The sequence below is a fragment of the Schistocerca gregaria genome, chromosome 7 (genome assembly GCF_023897955.1).
Source record: "Schistocerca gregaria isolate iqSchGreg1 chromosome 7, iqSchGreg1.2, whole genome shotgun sequence".
Taxonomy (NCBI): domain Eukaryota; kingdom Metazoa; phylum Arthropoda; class Insecta; order Orthoptera; family Acrididae; genus Schistocerca; species Schistocerca gregaria.
Genome location: NC_064926.1, coordinates 22512726 through 22536030, shown reverse-complemented (window position 1 = coordinate 22536030; position 23305 = coordinate 22512726). Strand labels below are relative to the sequence as shown.

The 23305-nt window shown below is 43.8% G+C and overlaps 1 protein-coding gene across 1 annotated transcript in view; it reads left to right on the top strand.

Moving 5' to 3' along the window:
* LOC126281741 (uncharacterized) overlaps nucleotides 1–23305 on the top strand; it is a 500256-nt gene that overhangs the window by 396861 nt on the left and 80090 nt on the right. Inside the window, exon 4 of the mRNA XM_049980928.1 lies at nucleotides 19510–19637. Within this exon, the coding sequence (XP_049836885.1) occupies nucleotides 19510–19637 (128 nt within the window). The remainder of the gene's footprint in view (nucleotides 1–19509; nucleotides 19638–23305) is intronic.

Below are 23305 nucleotides of genomic sequence, written 5' to 3'. Positions count from 1 at the left end.
CACGAGATTTCAGCACCGGAGAACTCCACAGAATAGCCGGAGTACCGCTGCTCAAACACCGATTCCGGCAAGCGGCGCATCGATTTTATGCGGCCGCGAGGACTTCGGAGAACGGCCTCGTCCGCAACCTGGGCAACCAGGTGCACTGGCTCCTGACCACAAGGTGGCCAGATCTGTTGCTGGCGTAAATATACGCCGCAACACGAGCTAGAAGAAAGAAAAGAAACAACGCAACCGAGACGAAGATCCAGAAAAAGAGGAAAACAACCATCAACCCAAGATAGAAGTAGGAAAGGCGTGATCCGCTCACCCTACGACACACGAGAGCATGAAGCTCTGTGAATTTGCGAGCGAGCGAGCGTGGCCTCCTGGTGTTCCCTTCTCGGTCCGCACCCGCGAGTGGCGCTCCAATGCCGCTCTGGACGTTCCCTACTCCGTCCGCTCCCGCTCTGGCCGTCTCCGACTGCGGCTGAGGCTTCCTCGTGTTCCCTTCTTGGTTCATGCCCGCAGTGTGCGCATGTCTGAGGCTCGTTGTTGGTGTTCTCCGGCATTGCTTCAGCAGTTCAAATGCCGGGTTCCATGCAGTGCTTAGTTGGTATCCTGCTTCCCGGTTAATCATTAAGCGAATCTCATGCTTTAAAGTTTTATACACTGATCGGTCTAAGCAGTTTACTGTACCGTTGTTCTTCCAAACCTGTATAGTGTGCATGACACAGAACCTCCCCAAAATGCATTTAAGTGTGTGTGAAATCAACCTAGCAGGAAATTTCTTATCTACTCACTCTGTCAGTGGCTGGCTCTGAGCACTATGGGACTTAACATCTATGGTCATCAGTCCCCTAGAACTTAGAGGTTTAAGTAGTTCTAAGGTTTAAGTAGCTAACTAACCAAAGGACATCACACAACACCCAGCCATCACGAGGCAGAGAAAATCCCTGACTCCGCCGGGAATCGAACCCGGGAACCCGGGCGTGGGAACTATGTCACTGCTTTCCAGTCAAAAGAAGAAAGATAACCAAGAGACGAAATGATTCAAAATACACGAGAAACTTTGCTGAACGTTCAGAACCGAGGGAAAAAAGTATATTTGTGTTGAGTGCCAGAAGGTGTGGCAGTTAGAGGAAACGATATAACGGGAGCAGCGATCAGACACACCTTTAGCGCCGTGCCACAGAAGCGTGCCGCCGTACATCCGGGAGCATGGTGCGGCTGAGCTGCAAGGAAGCGGCTCCCACCAAACATAAAGCGCCATTGCTCCACTGCCCACGGCTGCTAACCACCAGTATGCAATGTTTACCTTTTATATACACATTATTTCGTGTTTTATATGTTAACTATACAGCATCCCACGGATTTGTCATCAATTTTATCCTATAGGAACATATGGTAACGAAATTTTTAAAATCCTGTTTTGAGTCGGCTCTCGTTTCCAAGCTATTAGAGGGAGGGTACGGGACTATTTTAAGGGGCTTGGCTCGTCCATTTCTTATCAAGCGATGAGCCAATGACATTAAACTGTTTTATGTTTCATCTCTTCTGCCGTGGCTGAGTGGGTAAATACCAATCTACAAACTAAACAGTGCAGCTTCTTCTTATGGGGAAGCCGCAACCGTTTAAGTCCACCGAGCTAGGTGGCGCACTGGTCAGCACACTTGAATCTCATTTGGGAGGACGACGGTTCAAACCCACTTCCGGCCATCCTGATTTAGGTTTCCCGTGATTTTCCTAAACCGCTTCAGGTAAATGGCTGGATGGTTCCCTTGAAAGGGCAGGACTGACTTCCTTTCCCATCCTTCCCTAATACGATTGGCAGACGGCCTCGCTGTTTGATCCCCTTCCCCAAATCAACCAACAAGCAGCATAAGTCCGTTGGATAAAAAACAGGAAACGCACAACTGTTGCTTAATCCACAAGCTTTTATTGTGCATACACATCACTTGTTTCGGAACACTTAAAGTTCCATGATCTGGTGTAAACTGCAATAATGAAAATATTATGTTACACGAGAAAGGGAGGGGATTCTCAAGTCTGAAATATCAGATAAGGAACTATGAAGCTATATTTTGTAAATTAAAATACACTCCTGGAAATGGAAAAAAGAACACATTGACACTCGTGTGTCAGACCCACCATACTTGCTCCGGACACTGCGAGAGGGCTGTACAAGCAATGATCACACGCACGGCATAGCGGACACACCAGGAACTGCGGTGTTGGCCGTCGAATGGCGCTAGCTGCGCAGCATTTGTGCACCGTCGCCGTCAGTGTCAGCTAGTTTGCCGTGGCATACGGAGCTCCATCGCAGTCTTTAACACTGGTAGCATGCTGCGACAGCGTGGACGTGAACCGTATGTGCAGTTGACGGACTTTGAGCGAGGGCGTATAGTGGGCATGCGGGAGGCCGGGTGGAAGTACCGCCGAATTGCTCAACACGTGGGGCGTGAGGTCTCCACAGTACATCGATGTTGTCGCCAGTGGTCGGCGGAAGGTGCACGTGCCCGTCGACCTGGGACCGGACCGCAGCGACGCACGGATGCACGCCAAGGCCATAGGATCCTACGCAGTGCCGTAGGGGACCGCACCGCCACTTCCCAGCAAATTAGGGACACTGTTGCTCCTGGGGTATCGGCGAGGACCATTCGCAACCGTCTCCATGAAGCTGGGCTATGGTCCCGCACACCGTTAGGCCGTCTTCCGCTCACGCCCCAACATCGTGCAGCCCGCCTCCAGTGGTGTCGCGACAGGCGTGAATAGAGGGATGAATGGAGACGTGTCGTCTTCAGCGATGAGAGTTGCTTCTGCCTTGGTGCCAATGATGGTCGTATGCGTGTTTGGCGCCGTGCAGGTGAGCGCCACAATCAGGACTGCATACGACCGAGGCACACAGCGCCAACACCCGGAATCATGGTGTGGGGAGCGATCTCCTACACTGGCCGTACACTTCTGGTGATCGTCGAGGGGACACTGAATAGTGCACGGTACATCCAAACCGTCATCGAACCCATCGTTCTACCATTCCTAGACCGGCAAGGGATCTTGCTGTTCCAACAGGACAATGCACGTCCGCATGTACCTGTGCCACCCAACGTGCTCTAGAAGGTGTAAGTCAACTACCCTGGCCAGCAAGATCTCCGGATCTGTCCCCCATTGAGCATGTTTGGGACTGGATGAAGCGTCGTCTCACGCGGTCTGCACGTCCAGCACGAACGCTGGTCCAACTGAGGTGCCAGGTGGAAATGGGATGGCAAGCCGTTCCACAGGACTACATCCAGCATCTCTACGATCGTCTCCATGGGAGAATAGCAGCCTGCATTGCTGCGAAAGGTGGATATACACTGTACTAGTGCCGACATTGTGCGTGCTCTGTTGCCTGTGTCTATGTGCCTGTGGTTCTGTCAGTGTGATCATGTGATGTATCTGACCCCAGGAATGTGTCAATAAAGTTTCCCCTTCCTGGGACAATAAATTCACGGTGTTCTTATTTCAATTTCCAGGAGTGTACATGGGAACATTGGGGTGAGGATGACCTCAGGTGGCTAAGTGATTTTACTTGTAAGTAACATCCTATTCTCTCTTTTGATTTATTTCAGTTTAGAAATTTTAGTCCCATAGTTCCTTACCTGATATTTCAGGCTTGAGGATCCCCTCCCATTCTCGTTAAACATATTTTCATTATTACAGATTACACCAAATGATGAAACTTTTAAGTGTTATTAAACCGGTCGTGTACACAATAAAAGATAGTGGATTAAGCAACTGTTGTACGGTTTCTTTATGTTACGAACTAAAAGTTCAGGGTTCATTCCCCAGTCGATCCAAGGATTTTTTCTGTCATTCATCGCTTCCTTCACTTCTGTCATTGATTTCTAAGTGAAAAATGCCACCCTCGTCGTTTTTTTCTGAACACACGCTAAATTGTAAGCATCCGTGTAACTAATCACCAACAAGTCAGTTCGACAGGTCGGAGGAAGGAAAGACTCTTGCAACATGCCCAAGCCTGGTACAGCAGTGTGCTCTGTACTGTTTAAACCAACCTTCACATGCTGACGGCTTTACCTTAATTCAGATATGTTTGCTCGTCCAGTGAACCGTACGTACGTACGGAGCGATGCCACAAGAGCAGAACAGAACAGGACGTGCTGGCGTTTGTGGGGCAGAGAGGGCTGGGCTTTCACCGCAGGTCTGGCACGACGGGGGGGGGGGGGGGGGGGGGGGGGGAGGGGACAGAGAGAGGGTGGCCTTCCTCGTGCTGTGTTGGCACGGCGAGGCATTATCTAAAAGCTGCCATTGTGTCCATGGAATACTGTGACGGCGAGGTTGCTTGTGAATAATTACTTTGGTCGTTTCGCTAAATGTATACATTCATATTGAGCAATTGCCTGATTATTATACCGAGCGCCAAAAAAATCAACATCTGAATCACCAGCCTAAGCGAAACAGTTATACTCAAAAGACTCCATACGTTAGACTTCTCGGTGACGCATCCCAAGTTTAACACGGAAATGAGCATTGTGCTATGTACTCCTTCACCTTTCTTGTTACATCGTTGGCGTTTTCGATCTGGCGGAACGTAAATGATGTCTCGTTGTGCACAATCGCGAACGATTATTGCGGTACGTTACTGTTGGCAGCCTCATAGCTCATACATCGTCTTTCATAAAATGTGTGTAAAATCTTATGGGACTTAACTGCTGAGGTCATCAGTCCCTAAGCTTACACACTACTTAACCCAGATTAGCCTAAGGACAAACACACACACCACAGGACTCGAAACTCCGCCGGGAGCAGCCGTACAGTCCATGACTGCACCGCCCTAGGCCGCGCGGCCGCCTCGTCTTCGCTGGCGCGTTTAACCTGCAGCTACGCTGTCCTCTTAGCCACTGGGATTCGCGCTTTGAGAGATTCAGTCTTGCATCAACATTAACTGACTAAGATATCGTAAAAGTCGAACACCAAAACGACAAATTTCATATTTCATAAGTTGTACATGTGGTGAACAGCGGAGAGATAGTGTCACTTCATATTCTATTCAGTAAAATTTGTACAGACAGTGAAATAATGTAACAGCAAAATTCTGTAACACGCTACGCAAGGGTTCATGCAGGAAGCGAAAGATACGAGAGAGAACGAACAGCAGCAAAAACTTTAATAAATATAGAATACTAGCTGACAAATCCAGCATTGCTCGAGTATTCATTTCGACTGTTTCCTGTTAGAAACGGAAAAAAAGAACTTTGTTTGTAGTGAAGTATCAAAAAAATTTCATTTCCATGTATTCTTGGAAATACCTTTGAAAGTGTGAAACAGTTGTGGAAAGAGATGCGCATACAAATGTGTAAGTACAGCATCCGTAATAAGAAGCATGATCCTGGACATCTTCGGCACTCTGGCACAATTGCTTCGCGTGTTTACAACGCAATTTTGTTAACATCTGCATGGCAACACGCTTTTTCATAGCTCTATAGACGGCTATAGCCCCTACAGCCGCTTGTGCTTGGCAACTTGCGTCGCTGCTACGGTCAGGCATTTTCTGAAGTTGACACGACTTACGACTGTAGGAGTGTCTGAGTAGTGGCTTTGAGCACTATGGGACTTAACATCTGAGGTCATGAGTCCCGTAGAACTTAGAAGGAAGTACTTAAACGTAACTAACCTAAAGACATCGCACACATTCATGCCCGTAGCAGATTTCGAACCTGCGACCGTAGCAGTCGCGCGGCTCGGGACTGAAGAGCCTAGAACCGCTCGGCCACCGCGGCCGGCTATTCCGAATACTATCAGTAGCACAGAAGTAATAAATTTAAACGTCCAGCATGATGCGCCACCTTTTCACGTATCTCATTATTTATGGGGTCACATCTCATGAACTCTGATACGTAGGTGGTTCTTAGCCCCACAGGTGTTGTTGCCTGACAATGGGAGATGTATACCAAGTTCGTTAATATCGGTCCAGTGGCTTTCCGAAGACATAAAGCACAGTTTGTTTCTCACTGCATTTTAACGATCTTCTGCGTCCATGTTTCTCTACATATTCGCAGTGCAAACGAACGACGACACCACAGGAGCACAACTGGCGGGACACACAAAGCGTTGTGCTGTGAGCTGAGGAGCAGGAGCCAGGCACTCGGCGCTGTGGTTGTGCTGTGAGCTGAGGAGCAGGAGCCAGGCACTCGGCGCTGTGGTTGTGCTGTGAGCTGAGGAGCAGGAGCCAGGCACTCGGCGCTGTGGTTGGCGCAAGCCGCGAACACTTTCAGTGCCTTTGCATGCCACACTGTGTCACTCACGCTGGAATTGAAACAAAATAACTGGCGCTTAGTAGCGCCTAATGCTAATGGCGTCGCATGTGGTGTGCCTTCTCTACGGCGCCCGATGATCGTGAGCACGATGAGCGGGCTTTTGTTTGCATGCGGTTTAAAGTTTCGACGAACAACGTGTACAGAATCTGGCACCAGGCCATGAGCAACTTGAGGAAATACTGTATAAACCGTGAACTTACCAGTGTATAAACCGTGAACTTAACAAAAACAGCCGTCCAGGAACTCGGATGTGCTAAATCCCACGTCTCTGATTATTCTATATATTGGGTACTCAGACTCCCAATTTTTCCTTGTTCTTTGCAACATGACTTGCTAGCGTTTTTAAAGTACGAGGGCAGTTCAATAAAGAATGATCATAATTTTTTGACAACATACCTTTACTCATCCTCATAATTTTGATGGTCCTTCACAAAGCAGTATCCTATGAATGCGATGCACTTGTCCCAGCGTTTCTGCCAGTCTTCGAATACATGCTGGAAACCATTTTTTGAGAGGTCCTTCAAAATCGCCTCCGAAACCTTCAGCACTTCTTCTGATGATTCATAATGCCTTCCACGAAGGCGTTTCTTCATGTTAGGGAACAGAAGAAAGCCACATCCGGACTGTGAGGGATGCACTTGGCGTGGATTTCTGCGACATCTTCAGCAACAACGCTGGCGAGACGCGGCCGGGCACAGTCGCGGTGCAGCACCCAGCCTGCTTCCGGAAGTCTGCTCACTCGCGCCTCATACGGAATTACAATACTTACAGGACATCCCTGTAGTATCGGCCAGTTACTGATGTGTGTGCAGGTACAATCAGATGACTATAACTTTCCCAGCAGAAGCAACTACTTTTTCCTTTTTGGGGGGTTGGTGATGAAGGAGATTTCCACAGTGAGCTTTGCTGTTTGCTCTCAGGATCAAAATGATCTAGCAAAGTTTTATCAGCAGTGATTACATTTGAAAGACACTCCGAATCTTCCTCTAACATCAACTTTAACTGCATGCAGACCTGTACGCGAATGTACTTTTGTTCGAGAATCAACAGTCTTGGAAACCATCGCGCACAAAGACGTGTCATGTGTAATTTTTCTGTCACGAACGTGTGTTTCAGAAAGTGATCTTAAGGTAATTCGTCGATCCTCACCCACAATGACAGCAGCAAGGTTGATGTAAGAGCAGTAACTGGAGCACCGGGTTCACCTTCTTTTGAAATTGATTGTCTCCCCTCTTTAAACATTTTAAACCACCTTCGAGCTGTGTGGTAGGGAAGAACACTCTCTCCATAGGCTCCTGTAACACTGTATAGGCCTCAGCTGAAGATTTGTTGAGACGAAAGCAGAACTTCAAAGCCGCATATTGTTCCTCGCGTGTTACCTCCACTGCATCGCTAGGCGATACTGAACATGTCTGACCTTGTCGACAGCCGGGGTGGCCGAGCGGTTCTAGCCGCTACAGTCTGGAACAGCGCGACCGCAACGGTCGCAGTCTGTGCGAGCGCTGTGAGCTGTTTCCGTAATCTGCTGTTCGTTGTTCTGAAGGACGCGTCAGCGGACTAGTCGCGCTCAATCAAAATGTAATATGGTTCCTGAACTGTACTTGGTGTACGGCAGCGGATAAAATTAACTTAAAACTGCATCGTGTTAACACATTCTTCTGTCGAAAGACAACAGAAACGAACACAAGGAAAATAACTTTTCTTTTATGGTCTAAAAATTGAGCGCAGCGTGTAGGAGACAACGGATTTTTGTTACACATTCGCTTTTAATATGTTCTTTTACACGAAACCATTGAAAATGAAAATAAATAAGTTGTGTTACGATCTAAAAATTGAAGCGAACGTGTCATACATTAGAAATTAATAATTACTTTTACAGAGATGCGTTCAAAATTAAAATTACACTGTCGTTTTACTATCTAATAACTTGAATGTGCAATAGATTAAAAAAAACACATTCGATACATACGTGGATCTATAAGAAAGCGTAAGAAATGAAAATCTAACAGAATTTCGTCACACGAACTGATAACTAAATACACACAAGCAAACACAGAATAGGAGTGCTATTACATAATTTTACAGACTAGTGAGGAAAAATCAAATTTGTTTTATAATCTAATAGTTAACGTGTAAAGCATTAGGGTCTGTGTAGCTAGATGCTACATTTTAGGTGTACACAATACCGTTAATCTATGTAAGGGCTGAACTTTTTTGTACTGAAACTACTGCTCTCACCATAACTCTCTCTGACGGTATCAGCAAAGATTTATGTACTTACGGACAGAACTGAACTACATTACTTATTAACACTTTTTCATCTGAGCGTTCCCTCCGTTAACGCATATTTCCGCAATAACTGTACATTTCAGAAGACGCCAAGAATACGCATCAGTCGTAATACACTACAGTACTGCAGTGTCAGTACGACTGGACTGTACAGCGCCGAGCGGCCTGCGTCACTCGGGTGTTGTTTGGTACTGTCGGCTGCCTTCGGTCACGTCTGCACGTAAACGTGGTTTACTTCCGCGTTCTGCCATCGGCAATTGTAAAATAAACAGGTAATTCGTAGTCTGTAAATCTAATGAATGTGGTCTGACTTATAATAAAAATCACATTATAATCTTAAATTTTTAAAACTAGTATGAATAAATAAACAAGTTCACCAGTCAGCAAAGTTTGTGTCTAGTTTGACGGCAGAATACTCGTTGATCATATCTTCATACGAGGCTTGTTTTTTTTAAGTAAGTACCGTTTTGAAATTAAAAAAAGACGTGCTAAGATATCTCAATAATTTTATTTTTACATGAAAGCCTGTACCTAAATCTAATTTTCTATATAATTTCCGTTAATATTGAGGCACTTGTGATAACGTTGTACCAGTTTTTGAATACCCTCCTCATAAAAGTCTGCCGCCTGACTTGTTAACCACTGCGTCACCACTGTTTTGCCTTCGTCGTCGTCTTGAAGACGCTGACCGCCCAGGGGTTTCTTCAAGTGCAGAAACAAATGGTGGTCACTGAGCGCAAGATCGGGGCTGTACGGAGGATGATCTAGAGTTTCCCATCGAAAAGATGTGATGACATCTTTGGTCACATGTGGACGAGCATTGTTTTGCAGAAAAAAGATGTCCTTGGTCAACTTCCATGGACTGTTGCTGTGATTCTGGTGTGACGTAGGCCACCCATGTTTAATCGCCCGTAACAATTTGGCTTAAGAAATCTTCAGCGTCATTGTAGCACCGCTCAAGGAAAGTTAATGTACTGTCTAAACGTTTGGTTTTGTGCACATCCGTCAACATTTTCGGTACCCAAACTGTGCACAATTTTCGGTAATTCAAGTGCTCGGTCACAATGTCATACAAAACACTACAAGAAACATTAGAAAAGTCATCCCGCAAGGAGGAAATCGTAAAACATCTGTTTTCTCTCACCTTATTGTCCACTTCCTCCACCAAACTTTCATTAACGAGCGAAGGACGCCAACTCCGTTGTTCCTGGTGCACATTTGTGCGACCATCTTTAAATGCTCTCACCCACGTTCTTACCAATCCATCACTCATAATGTTTTCTCCGTAAACTGCAGAGATCTCACGATGAATATCGATCGCTTTTAGGCTTTTAGTACTAAGAAATCTTATAAGAGCCCGTACTTCACAGTCGGCGAGACTCACGATTATCGAAGGCATCTTAAACACTCAGTACACAACGTCAACAAGGAAGATTAGGACAGTAATGGCTTCAGTGCTTAGATTAAGGTACAGGCTTTCATGTAAAAATAAAATTATTGAGATATCTTAGCACGTCTTTCTTTAAATTTCAAAACGGTACTTACTTAAAAAAACACGCCTCGTAGTTCAGACGGTTTCAGTTAGGAGGTCGGCTTCGATGTGAAGGCGTTCAGTCTCTCCTCAGACAACGTAGAACGTAGGTACGATTTCAGTCTTTTAACAGCAGGAAACAAGCGTTCTGCTCAACAATTTGTAAGCGCCATACGTAGAAATATTCCAAGGGCAATGTCAACATTCGGAAACCCCTCTTTTCGTAAAAATTTACTGGTATATCAGCAATCTCAGAAGATTTCAAATGTTCAGCGAAATGTACACATCCACTAGGGAAGGAAGGCTCTAATTCTGTGTTGTATGACACTTGGAGTTTTGCTGCACGTTCAGCAGTATTATCAGGTGAACTGTTCTTAAGGTTACTGAAAACTGTGAAGGAGTCCAACAGTGTCCTGTAGCTTTCCTTCCATCTCACTAATTCGGCGTACAAGTTGTCGAGTTCTGGGAGAAATGTTTCGACTCCCAATTTTTCCCTTCCAGTCAGAAAAACTTCTTCTGAGTCCGCTTCTTCGTCATCACGAAGTTTGCGTTTTTGTGGTCTTTTATCAATATCTATATCAATCACAATCTCCATGGCTATATTTTCATAGTAGTCGAACATGCCACGAATAGATGCAATAAATACTGCAAGTGATTCATATAATTCATGCACTATTTTAGTATCAATATTTACGCTTTGCAATTTCAGACTTACACTATTAACTCTCTGGAGTATGCCCTTCCATCCATGAATACTATTTCTAGACAGCTGAGTTGTTTCAATAAAGCTGAAGCTTCATCTCGCACAAGTGGTTTTTCTAATGTATTATTGGCAATATGTGTGAGGGCATTGATGTCGCCCACCCAGTTCTCAAGCTGCTTCTCTTGCTAACCGAGGGGCCGCTCCCAGACCCTGCCTAGTGGGTCTACATGTAAATCCGCCACTGCTACTAAGAAGTGTTTGTTGCACATTAAGCTAACCGAATATCATAAGATTAAATTTTAGAGCGAAAAAAATATGATCATTCTGTATTGAACAGCCCTCGTACAAAACAGCAGACTTTTAGGTGCGGAATCGAGAAACTACCCCAGTGTTGGGTTAAGTACGTAGGAGTGATTAATACGCATTCTGTTTATCTCAAATGAAAAGCCAGCCGGAGTGGCCGTGCGGTTCTAGGCGCTACAGTCTGGAGCCGAGCGACCACTAGTTAGGTTTAAGTAGATCTAAGTTCTAGGCGACTGATGACCTCAGAAGTTAAGTCGCATAGTGCTCAGAGCCATTTGACCCATTTTCAAATGAAAAGGTTTATCACGGTTAAAAGCGATACTAACTTTTCCGTGAGAATCTGCAAAATGAGCCATTCAGTAAGATCCAATCGTACTGATTACTTTCATGCTCCTGATTTAGGAGACACAGTAATTTAAAGCGTGGATTGGTCGATCTAATTACGCAAAAGCATAAACGAGATTTAACAAAAGACCTCCATTGCACTGCAGTGGGCCGGTCGTACTACGCGTCACAAGGAACCCTGAGAAAGGCCCGACGAAGCCCTTGCGGTGCACCTGCCGCAGTTCTTGTACGGAGATAACACTGGAGCAGTACGTAGCTTACGGCGTACCAAGTAATACGAAAATGACGTACGTGGAGCATAGAGAAACGAGTATCCTTACCCCTTATACATACCCTTCAGTTCACAAAACAAGAACTGAACCGAAAGATTGCTACATACTTTAAGACATTACAGACCCAAGAGAATGAAAATGCGTATAGAAATAGTCAGCAAGTGATCACTAAAGACTTCGCTGCCATTTCTTGACGAACTTAATCGTTAAACAATCGAGCAATTGTGAGGCCATCTCGTGTCTGCTGTATTAGCTGTCATAAGCTGTACTTAAAGCTAAGTTTAGAATCCGGTACTAAGTGAAAAATAGCGGGAAATTAAAAAATCGTGTTTCCCCATTCCTGTGATGTCACAGGCCGTTTGAGCTAAGTTTGAAAAGGAGTAGTCGAGTTTTCCTAAGTTTAATTATTTCTCCCATCCCTCTGACGTCATAGCTTGCGTGACTGACATCCTAAATTCGGGGACGTGTCCTAAGTTTTAAGTTCACTTGTGCTGTGGTCACATTTAATATTTAAACAATTTTCCCCATTCCTCTGATGTTCAACTTGAATGTTCAAACAATTCCCCCACCCCACTTGTGCTGTTCAAACATTTACCACATAAGAAACATCCTGGCAGATTAAAACTGTGTGCCGGACCGAGACTCGAACCCGGGACCTTGCCTTTCGCGGGCAAGTGCTCTACCGGCATTTTTTTTTTTTTTTAATCTCATTTTGTTCGCTTTCGTTCGTTGTATCTGCTCGGGGCGGACGTCGTAAGACATCCGTTTAAGTTTGTTGTTGATCGATTAACTCAGCTTTTTTTTTTTTTTTTTTTTTTTTATGACAGGGCTGTTAACTCTGACCGAACACGCTGAGCTACCGCGCCGGCAAACGGTAATTTACATATGCGCTGAGCTACCAAAGCACGACTCACGCCCCGTCCTCACAGCTTTATAATTCTGATAGTACCTCGTCTCCTACCTTCCTACTGGCAGAATTTAAGCTGTCAGGACGAGGCGTGAGTCGTGCTTAGGTAGTTCAGTCGGTAGAGCACTTGCCCGCGAAAGGCAAAGGTCCCGAGTTCGAGTCTCGGTCCGGCACAGAGTTTTAATCTGCCAGGAAGTTTCATATCAGCGCACACTCCGCTGTAGAGTGAAAATTTCATTCTGTTTGCCACATAAGTTTAGAATCCAAACAACTGACATTCCCTAAGTTTAAAAGACGGGCTTTTTGAAAGAATAATCTCTTGTCTTAAGTTGAAAAGGCAAGAAATGAAAAAAAATCCACATGCACTAAGTTTAACATAGTGTGAAGCCCACTGGTTGTCAGAATTAGAGCAGTTGTCCTAAGTTTAAAACTGTGTAGCTCATTGGTGCAACGTGTGTGGCTGTCAGACAGGTGCTGCTGTTGTGTGTGTGCGCGCGCTCGTAGCAGGCTATCAGTGAAGGAGGTGCCATCTATTCGATTAAAGTTTAAACAACGCCACTGGCAGAGCACGCGAGGCCTCCTGCGCTTCCCGCCGCTGCCACCGGCACCGCCACTGTCGCGCCCAGCTGCACAGGGCTGCAACCCCCACGCTACGCGTCCAGATACATCGGCGGGGCAGGCGACGTGCGTCAGCACTAAATGTGCCGGTGTCGGATGACTACACACGTTTTACTCTTGCTGGAGTCCAGTCCTGGCCACACGAGCAGCTGGAACTCAGCGTGTCGCCGTGTGGTGCCCGCGTGCCAGGCAGATCGTTTTCTCCGCCTGGAGCGGCCAGCGCCACGTCTCGCAGCTCGGCACGCAGACAGATGCGAGTCGCCTGTTGTGCGCTACGGGTAGTGCGCCCCACCACAATCGTTGCACTCTCTGAGGCTACGTAGTTCAGCACTTGACACTGCTCTTATTTTATAACTAGACTTTCATGGCCTCTTAGTCGTCTGGACTTATAACGATATTAACATTCCACCGTGAGAAATCTTATTTCCAGCACCTGAAATACATTCACATGGTAAAGTTTTCCGGTGTAGAGATCCACATACACAATAACTGCAAACTTTTCGGGTACGAAACTCCAGTATAGCAACCACAGAGGGACTGCAGGGGTCACATTCTACTCGGTATATGACAGTATTATTTCTTAAGTAGCACCGATTTCTCTGGTTGTAGATTGGCTTATGATACGATCGAAATTTGTCAATATTCGTATCAAAGCAGAGTTCTACTTCGGCAGAATGGACAGCGGAAGTGAAGATCTGCTTAATAGTGCACTTTTTACATGCAGTATAACGTCGGTTGTGCATGTTTGATGCCGATAGGTTTCTGGCGGTATATGGTATCAAATGTTTATAAAATTAACCTCCAATTATGTATCAGCAATTTTGGTATTTTTCCATCATTTTGACAGAATGATCATCACCGAAAGTATCAACCTGGGTACCGATATCTACTGCCTTGTGGGGTGTGGAGAGGCATATGGAAGTACAGTGTGAACTGGATTTCAGTCTTTGATTACGGAAAGTACGTTCGTATTCTGTTTTCTGGAAGGTTGTAATAATCGAGAGTGAGACGTATTCCAAAACTCCACAGCCAAATGATGTTAAGAGACATAACCCTTTAGTTGTATCAGCTAAATGACAATTTTTGAAAATGGGAATGACTGTGTTTTCAAGGTGTTGTGGTACCTTTTTTCTACACGATACTGTGTCACATTTTGCGTTACATAGATTGGACAGGCTCTCGATAGGTTGAAAGGAACTGAAGCGTGCAATTTCTGAACCAGCAGACCATCTTCGCCTTTGTGGACCGCATGTCAAAAGCCTCAGTCACCACCCTTTGTGGTGCAGACGTATAGGAAGAGAATCAGAGGCTCTGGTGTGTACCAACAGGGACGTGAAGCTCCGGTGGCTTCAGTGACGTGGGCAGCTTCACCAGGATCCGTGCCGTGAACGTCCCATCCCGATCGAGTTGGCCCCACAGATTTTCGTCTGGGTTTAAATCCAGTGAATTTGGCGTCCAGGGGAGTACAGTACACTCATCCTGGTGTTTTTCGTACCAAGCACTTACACTGCCAGCTGTATGACATGTTGCATTGTTCTGCTGGTAGATGCCACTGTGCCAAAGATAAACAAACTGCACGTAGGTGTAGGTACCTAAGAATAGATGCATACTTGTGTTGAATCACTGTGCCCTCCAGACTGACGAGATCTTCCAGGGAATGCCACAAAAACATTTCCCATAGCATAACGCTCCCTCCTCCGGCCAGAATCATCCTGACGATTGATGCAGGGTTATACGTGTCTAGGCCATATGTCCAATGGAGCATAAAACCTGATTCGTCTGCAAGGGCCACCTGTCACCACTTAGTTGCTGTCCAGTTGCGTGCAAGTTCCAGCATTTGTCGCTGATGAACAGTAATCGGCACATATGTATGGACCAGGTGCCAACTGTCGAGTCAATTTTTGCTGAATGGTCGTCGAGGAGACACTGTCGGTAGCTCCTCGGTTCGTCTGGGCGGTCAGTTACTCGACAGTTGCATCTCTGATGAAATTGTCAATTTTAGCTGGTTGTCATTAACATAAGGCGCTTTTAGTGTAGTCTCAGTAGGTCAGGATCAGAATAAACCGATCAGTTCAAAACTAGTCACCAAAGTATATATAACGCAGCTATATCAGATTTATAATAAACTAATAGTGAAATAAAAGGGTTGCTGGTCCTACATCAAAAAATGTCGATATAGCAAGTTGCACGTCTGTTCGCCTGTACAGTCGCCGCAGTTGTCATCCACCCTCATAGTCGATGGCCCTCGGTAGAATATTAGCCACTTCAGAAATGCTTCCAAACTTGGCCCAAGAGCCAATGATGGTGCCGTTTTGGACGTGACATAAGCCGCTTTGTTTGCACATTGCCGTTACGCCTGCACTGCCGTCACGCTGTATGTGTTCTCCACTGGCAGTGGTGCCGCCTGTCAGTGGTTTCTGCACGCTGGCGTCGCCATATTAATGTGACTCGACCTTGTACATTCGGATGAAAAGTGCACACAAGATGAGAATGTCAAACTTACAACACGGATGTGGCAATGATTTAACGCCACGCAACAGACATTAGGTACACATTTTAAAGTAAAATTAACAAAGCAGTGATGCATTCGTCTGCTGGAGAAACGTTTATAAGCACTGTATAGGCACCAAACATTTTCTTCAGACGTAACTCCATCTCAGAATGTCTACAGTATATAGGTTGAGGATGCTATGGGTACAATAATTTGTCATCAATATAAAGTTTTCTTAATGCTCAAAATAGCGTACAAGAGAAAAGAGAGTAATGGGGGGTGGATGGTCGCAAAATGATAAGTCGCTTGTGCGGAATCACATTCTCAAACCCGCCCCGAGTGAGCAACAGTTGGAAGTGGTTGGAGGATTGTCAAACAGAGAGTAAGTGACAAGGTATCAGACCTCCACACCTTACCTCGGAACGTGTAGGTCCAAGGTGCGCCTACCCTGTAGAGCAGGATAGGCGGTGATCTGTGGCAGGTCTTGTGACACACAGTACCATACTGGTGCATGTACAATATTTTCAGCACATATTGTTGAGCGTGGGGCTCCATAGCAGACGTCCTCTGTGGAATGCGACTACACGTCATTTACAACTGCAGTGGGCTCAGAATCGCGTAAATTAGACCTCAAATGAATGGAAACGAGTCATCTGTTTGGATGAATCACATTTTTTGTTACAACAGTTCAGTGGTCGTGTCTGGATAGACTTTAAATGCGAACATTTTTAGGTTAGGCTTTACCGTGACAGTTACTGACATTAAATGAAACAAAAAGTTCACTGTTACCAGTCACAACTGAATAAAATACTCTTCAGAATTCTCAAACAAGCATAAACATTCAATAATGAGAGAACACTTAAAAACACAACAGAATTTACACAATATGTCAAAAACATACAAGTACCTGATGGAGCCTCACTTGCCTCATTTGACATACAAAACCTATATTCCTCTGTGCCAATAGATCCCACACTACAGATAATTAATGCCAACCTACATAAACACAAAAAAATCCCTTCAACTCACGTTAATGAACTAATGGACCTGCCTGAATTCACACTTTCACACAACTATTTTAAATTTAACAATAAAATCTACAAACAAACAGAAGGTCTGGCAATGGGCTCAAATCTTTCCGGATTGCTAGCTGAAATCTTTATAAGTAACCTAGAAGACAAAATCCTGAATTCCAATCACCACCTCCTCAAAAATATCATCTACTACTACAGATATGTAGATGATACCATCATTTTAATCAAAGGCATTAAAGACGACATAACTGAGGTGAATCATTTCTTCAACAACTCCCATGAAAACATAAAATTCACAGTTGAACACCAAAAAGATGATAGTATAAATTTCCTAGACCTTACCATTAGAATAAAGAACAACAGACATCAGTTTGAAATTTATCGGAAGCCTACCACAACACATACCACAATCCACAACTCCTCTTGCCACCCCACAGCACACAAAATGGCAGCATTCCTGTACATGATTAATAGAGCTATCCAACTACCACTCTCAGAAGATAAATGTGATCAAGAAATTGAAATAATAAAACAAACAGCTATTGAAAATGGTTATAACAACTCCATAGTAGACACGTTAAAACACTCAATAATGCCAAAGGAATCACAACACAAAAAACAAAAAGAAAATAACATCTTCCATGCAACCCCCTTTCTGGGTAACATTTCATACGGAAAGGCATAAGCATATCGTTTCCAACAGACAACAAGATTGGACAGAAGTTACCCCACAACATCGGTACACGAAACCCACTTCATCACACAGGTGTGTACAAAATTGCATGTTTGGACTGTGACTGCTTCTACATAGGCCAGACAGGCAGATCATTTGACATTAGGTTTAAGGAACACATGGCAGCACTAAAAAACATAAAATATCACACATCAGCAATAGCTACCCACCCGCATGAAACAAAACACCATGTTAACAACACAAGTATTAGCATCCTACACATCCAACAAAGGGCAGAAAACTAGACATCCTTGAAACACTCCAAATATACAAACATCAAAAGAAACAACCAGAATCTATCTTAAATGACAAAAATTACAATATTTACAATAGTATCATCTCCGTTTTCAGCAACTGCCTACACTCTTAAAAGTGCACACACACACACACACACACACCTAATATTTACCATAAATATTGACAGCTACCAAGAGTACAAGAGATTGACCTCATTCACATATAATTCAACACACCAACAGCTTGTACCCCTTGTCAGCTTAAAACTGTATGTACATCAACTACTGGCACAAGTGTATATCTTTCTGCATATTTTATAACATTAACCGATGTATTACCCCAACCTTTAGGCAGTTAATATATGCAACATGCAATCTTAAGACTCCTTGCCATGTAAATGTTTGCTCTCATAATCACTCTCTCTCTCTCTCTCTCTCTCTCTCTATCTCTCTCTCTCTCTCTCTGCCTCCAGCCCCTCACTTCACATCTGTTTATTAATCCCAATCAAAGAGTGTAATGTATGTATGTCTTTACTATTGTAGCCAATATGATCATTGTAATTTAAGTCTGTAACATTTCACCTAATTGTTATCAACAAGTATGAAGTTTAAGCCATTTTAACATTTCACCTGATTGTTTAACGAGTATGAATGTTTAGCAGTTTTAACTTGTCAGAATTGGATTTATATACCACATGAAGTACACACACATATATTTGACACCTCAAAACAAACACCGCCAAATGCTTAAAGCAATTATTCTGTAATAATGTTGTTATGATGTATACTCTTTGCACTCTGCGATTATGTCTTCTCTTCTGTTATACGATCCTTACACCCAGCTGATTTCTTACGCCATATTTGTTTACAAATGTGGCAGTATACATGTGATGTGTTACAACAGCAAAAGGAACCTGTGGCCACTGAAGGTACAGTAGTTTACTTATTTAATGTTTACCATTAGATATCAGTTTAATTTTTTGTCAAAAGTAATCCTAAACCATATTCTGAAATAGTGTCTTGTTTTCTCCACCAGGCAGTGTCACAAGTTCCTCCAAAAATCGTAACACAACACACACACAAATGTAATACTTACTAATGTAAATCCACTCAATGATGGAGGTTTAAACCTTCGAAACGTGTCGTGGAAATAAATAAAACGGTGACTGGTAACAGTGAACTTTTTGTTCTGGATAGACTGTTATGCAGATTAATGACTGCTCGAAAAATCACACGCCACAGATGCTGACTGATGAGGGCAGCATTTTCCTAAGGAGTACATTTAATTGGGTTTCCGTAGGACCTGTGGTAATAATTGAAGGCACCACTACAGGAACGGACTATGTGAACATCATTCTGGATCAACTGCATCCCTTCCTGTCAGCCATATCATCTTCCAGTGGGATCACTGTCCATCTCATTATGCTACAGTGTTTTGAGGAACACGATAGCGAACTAAGTTTGGTGTCTCGGCCACCACATTTGCCTAATCTGAGCCCACCAGTGGAACACATTTGGGACACCCACTCACTGCCAGCCCATAATTTATGGGTCTTGCGAAATTTTTACGTAGACATTTGGTCTCGGAAACTACCGGGGCTTTGTAGAATCTGTGTCACACAGAACTCCTTCTGTATTGCGTTCCAAAGGTGAACCGACATGCTAATAAATGGGTGGTCATAATGTTTAAGCTCATCAGTGTGTTGATAGACAACGTGTGTGGATGATGAAGCATAGTGTGGCTGTTGCAGGGCTGGACTGCGTGACGGGGGACAACTTCTTTGACGTGCTGGACAACGGTGCTCTGCTGTGCAGGTTAGCCAGACTCATCCACGAACGTGCCCAGGCACTCGCCGATCGAGGTGACATCAGCTCCACGGTAAGCGACCCACCACACTTTCTACCCTCTAATATACATTCGCATTCTACCATCATCGTTTATGGCTTTACACTACATAGCTCACAATCAGCTTACTAACTTCTTAGTTTTAAAGGAGACCACTCACCGGAATACAGAAATATCGGTTTATCTGTGGCATGTAAAAATGAAGGAAAACTTGCTAGCTTTTGTAGTTATCCTTTGAAGAGTTAGAGTACGTAAACACACACACACACATTCCCGCTTCTGTCCCACTCCCTCCACCCAACAGTCCCCCCTCCTCCATCCTGACACACCTCTCAATTCGTGTTGCCTTTAGCGAGTGCCCCTTGCCACCAGCAACAGCTATACCTGCCACCCCCTACCCAGCAAACTGCCGTCCACTCTACCTGTTAGCCACCCACCCCCAGTCCCTCTCCCTGCCTCCCGCCTTCCTCTCCCTCTTCCTTCCTCCTCCCCCACTGGACACTACCCCCAGCACAATCAGCGTTACCATTGGTACTGTCAATGTGTCAGTGTAGTTGGCATTATGCAAAGTTGTAAGTGTGTGTGTGTGTGTGTGTGTGTGTGTGTGTGTGTGTGTGTGTTTCTAGCTTGTCAAAGGATAACTCTGAAAGAAGCCATCAAGTTTTCCTCCTTTTGTGTGTGCCTATCGACAAATCGATGCTTCTGCTTTTCGGTACATGGTCTGCTTTATTTCTAACGTATTTACATTCCACAATAACTTCCCCACAACATCTACTAAGTACTTAACATCAAATGACCTTCTAGACCCACATTTCCCAAACTGTGTTCCTGGGACTCTACTGTCCCGTGGGACGTGAATAAGTGTTTAGAAATTTTGCTGATAATCATTGAATGAATGTAAATTTCATTACCGACTGCTGTTGGTGTCACAAAACATCGTGTTAGAAATTACCAATAAAATTACGCATTTCTTCCAGTTTTTATTTGTTATCAAAATACCTTATATGTGTTCCTTCCTCTTATCAATGATGGTCAATAGATGTTGGAAATCATTCAATGTTGGAACAATCTAACAGTGTGGTTGCGCACTGCCTGACTGCATGTTAAATTGCTGTTCAAAATGTCATCCCTTATCTACTCATTGAGTAATGGAGTTACAACAGCGTTCACATAACTCATTTCATAATCATTATGACGAAAAAGCACCACATTTGAAGAAGAATGTCTCTGAAATGCTTCTTAATGAAACCCAGGTGATCTGTACAAAGCAGTTGTGTTTTCTGTACAGAATTAAGGTGCGTAAAGTCATTTCACCGCACCTCCGTCCCTCTCGACAATTGCGATCGCTTTGGATCTCTTTCCTCTGCTGCCGTAATTCTGTGCAGCAGAGGGCTAGTCATCGTGGCAGCACATTATTGCTGATACTTTTTTCATAAATCTAATTGAAATACATCAGTAAGGATGTCTAAATTCCGGAGGTGTAATAATGTGTAACTCACAAGTAGCTACAAGTTGTTTTATCAATTAAAATTAATCAAATCCCAATATTCACTCTGGCATATTGTTTCAATGTCCCACTTGTGATCAGTAGATGTGAAAAGACTGGGCTGATAAACTCATCTGAACTACAATAAATTAACATTTGGATGGCAGTAGAAATTTTGCTCCTATGAGGCTTTTTTTTTTTTTTTTTTTAAAGTAGGGTCTGTTTTGTTGTAGACACTAGTAGTTCATGCGCATACCACAACGAGCAGGTGTGTCATGTACCGGCATGCCTCGGGAATAACCGTGCTCAGTTTCAGCTCTGTAGCCAACCTGTACGATTCTGTTCTGTGCTTTCAAAATGTTTAAGACTATCAACACACCTGCCGCATGTGAGATTCACTCAGTGATACAGTTTTTGTCAGCAAGGAACCTGTCTGCTACAGAATTTCATTGATAGATTTGTGAAGTGTACAGTGATACTGTGATGTGTGAAAGCAAAGTGCGTAAGTGGGTACAAGAATTCAAAAATGGCTGTGGTAACGTCCACGATGAGGGCTACTCTGGTCGTCCTTCTTTGATTTGCAGATAATTTGGTGGCTTCAGTTGAAGCGAGGATTCGTGAGAACAGGTGCTGCACAATAACAGGTCACTCAAATGAATTTCCTGACATATCGAGATCAGTGCTTTACAACATTGGTTCTGAACACCTAAAGTTTGGGAAACTGTGCTCCCGTTGGGTCCCAAAACTCCTAACAGAGGACCACAAAAGCCAAAGATTTGAGTGTGCGATGAAGTTCTGGTCTCATTATCATGAAAAAGGTGATGGCTTCTCGAGTCAGATCGTAACTGGAGATGAAACACGGGTTTCACATATCGTGCCTGATTCGAAGCAACAGAGCAAAATAATGGCGTCAGAGTTTTGGGATAGGCATGGTGTTTTGTTGGTCAACTTCATGCAAGGAGGAACCACTATCAATCCAGAAGAATACTGCCAAACTCTGAGAAAACTATGCAGAGTGATTCAAACCAAAAGATGCGGCATGATGACAAAGGGAATTGTCCTTCTCCATGACAATGCAAGACCTCACACTGCAGGTCAGACCCATGATTTATTGGACAGTTTTGGCTGGGAAGTTTTAGACTACCCACTCTACAGTCCTGATCTTGCACCGAGCGATTACCAACTGTTCCTCCACCTCAAATAACACCTCAGTGGCAACCTTTACAATGATAACATCGATGTGAAAGTGGCAGTGAACTCTCGATTATCAGAGTAGATGGCATGTTTTTATGAATACGGTATTTTAAAATTGGTTTAGAGGTACAATACGTGTTTGAACAAACTTGGCAACTATGTCGATAAATAGAGTGAAGTATGTACTTTCTGAAAATAAATTTACTTTTTTGAAATAATGTTTCATTGTGTTCTTAAGTTCAAACGGACCTTACTTAAAAAATGCACCTCGTATATTTTATTACACTTTTACTCACGAAGCAAGATGGACAGTAGACAAGTCTATTCACTACATACATTTCTGCTTTTATTCATGGGTGCCATTAGGAGACGGTTTCTTTTCTTTGAATATGTATTTTACAACAATGGCATGAGATGGTATTGGGTATGGGAGACTTTGCTTTGCTCATTATTATTGGCAAACTCTACAATTAAAATGTGACACTCAATATTATTCTGCAGAATAATGTAAATTAATTTTGGAAGGTCTGCCAACACAGAGAAACAAAACAGAACATCTTCCATTCCTCAGTATTAATCAATTTTCATTTGCTCGTAACTGTACTGTAGAAGTTGGCAGAATATGTCGGAACCAAATTTGGCGACTTGAATTGTACCCACTTGCACTCGGACTTTGTACGATATTCAGTGCTTTATAATGGATTTCTGAGTTTTTGAATAATGTAATTGTGACTAATATCCAAAAACTCATGAATTTGCAAACAAAACTGAATTATTGTTAAGGAAACAAGAAAAAAATAAAGCACTAAACACTTTACCGAAATTCCGTGTGCGACCTACTTAACACATGATTGTTTGGAAAATGATTTTGTAAATGATACATTTATATATAATACACAGTCAAGTCAATTAATGTGACCAATGCCTATGTTCGACTTCAGCATACAGTAACCACCCACAGTCAGCAGTAAACTTTTCATGTGCCACCTCGGTTGCCATGTGTGGCAAAATGGGTCCATCC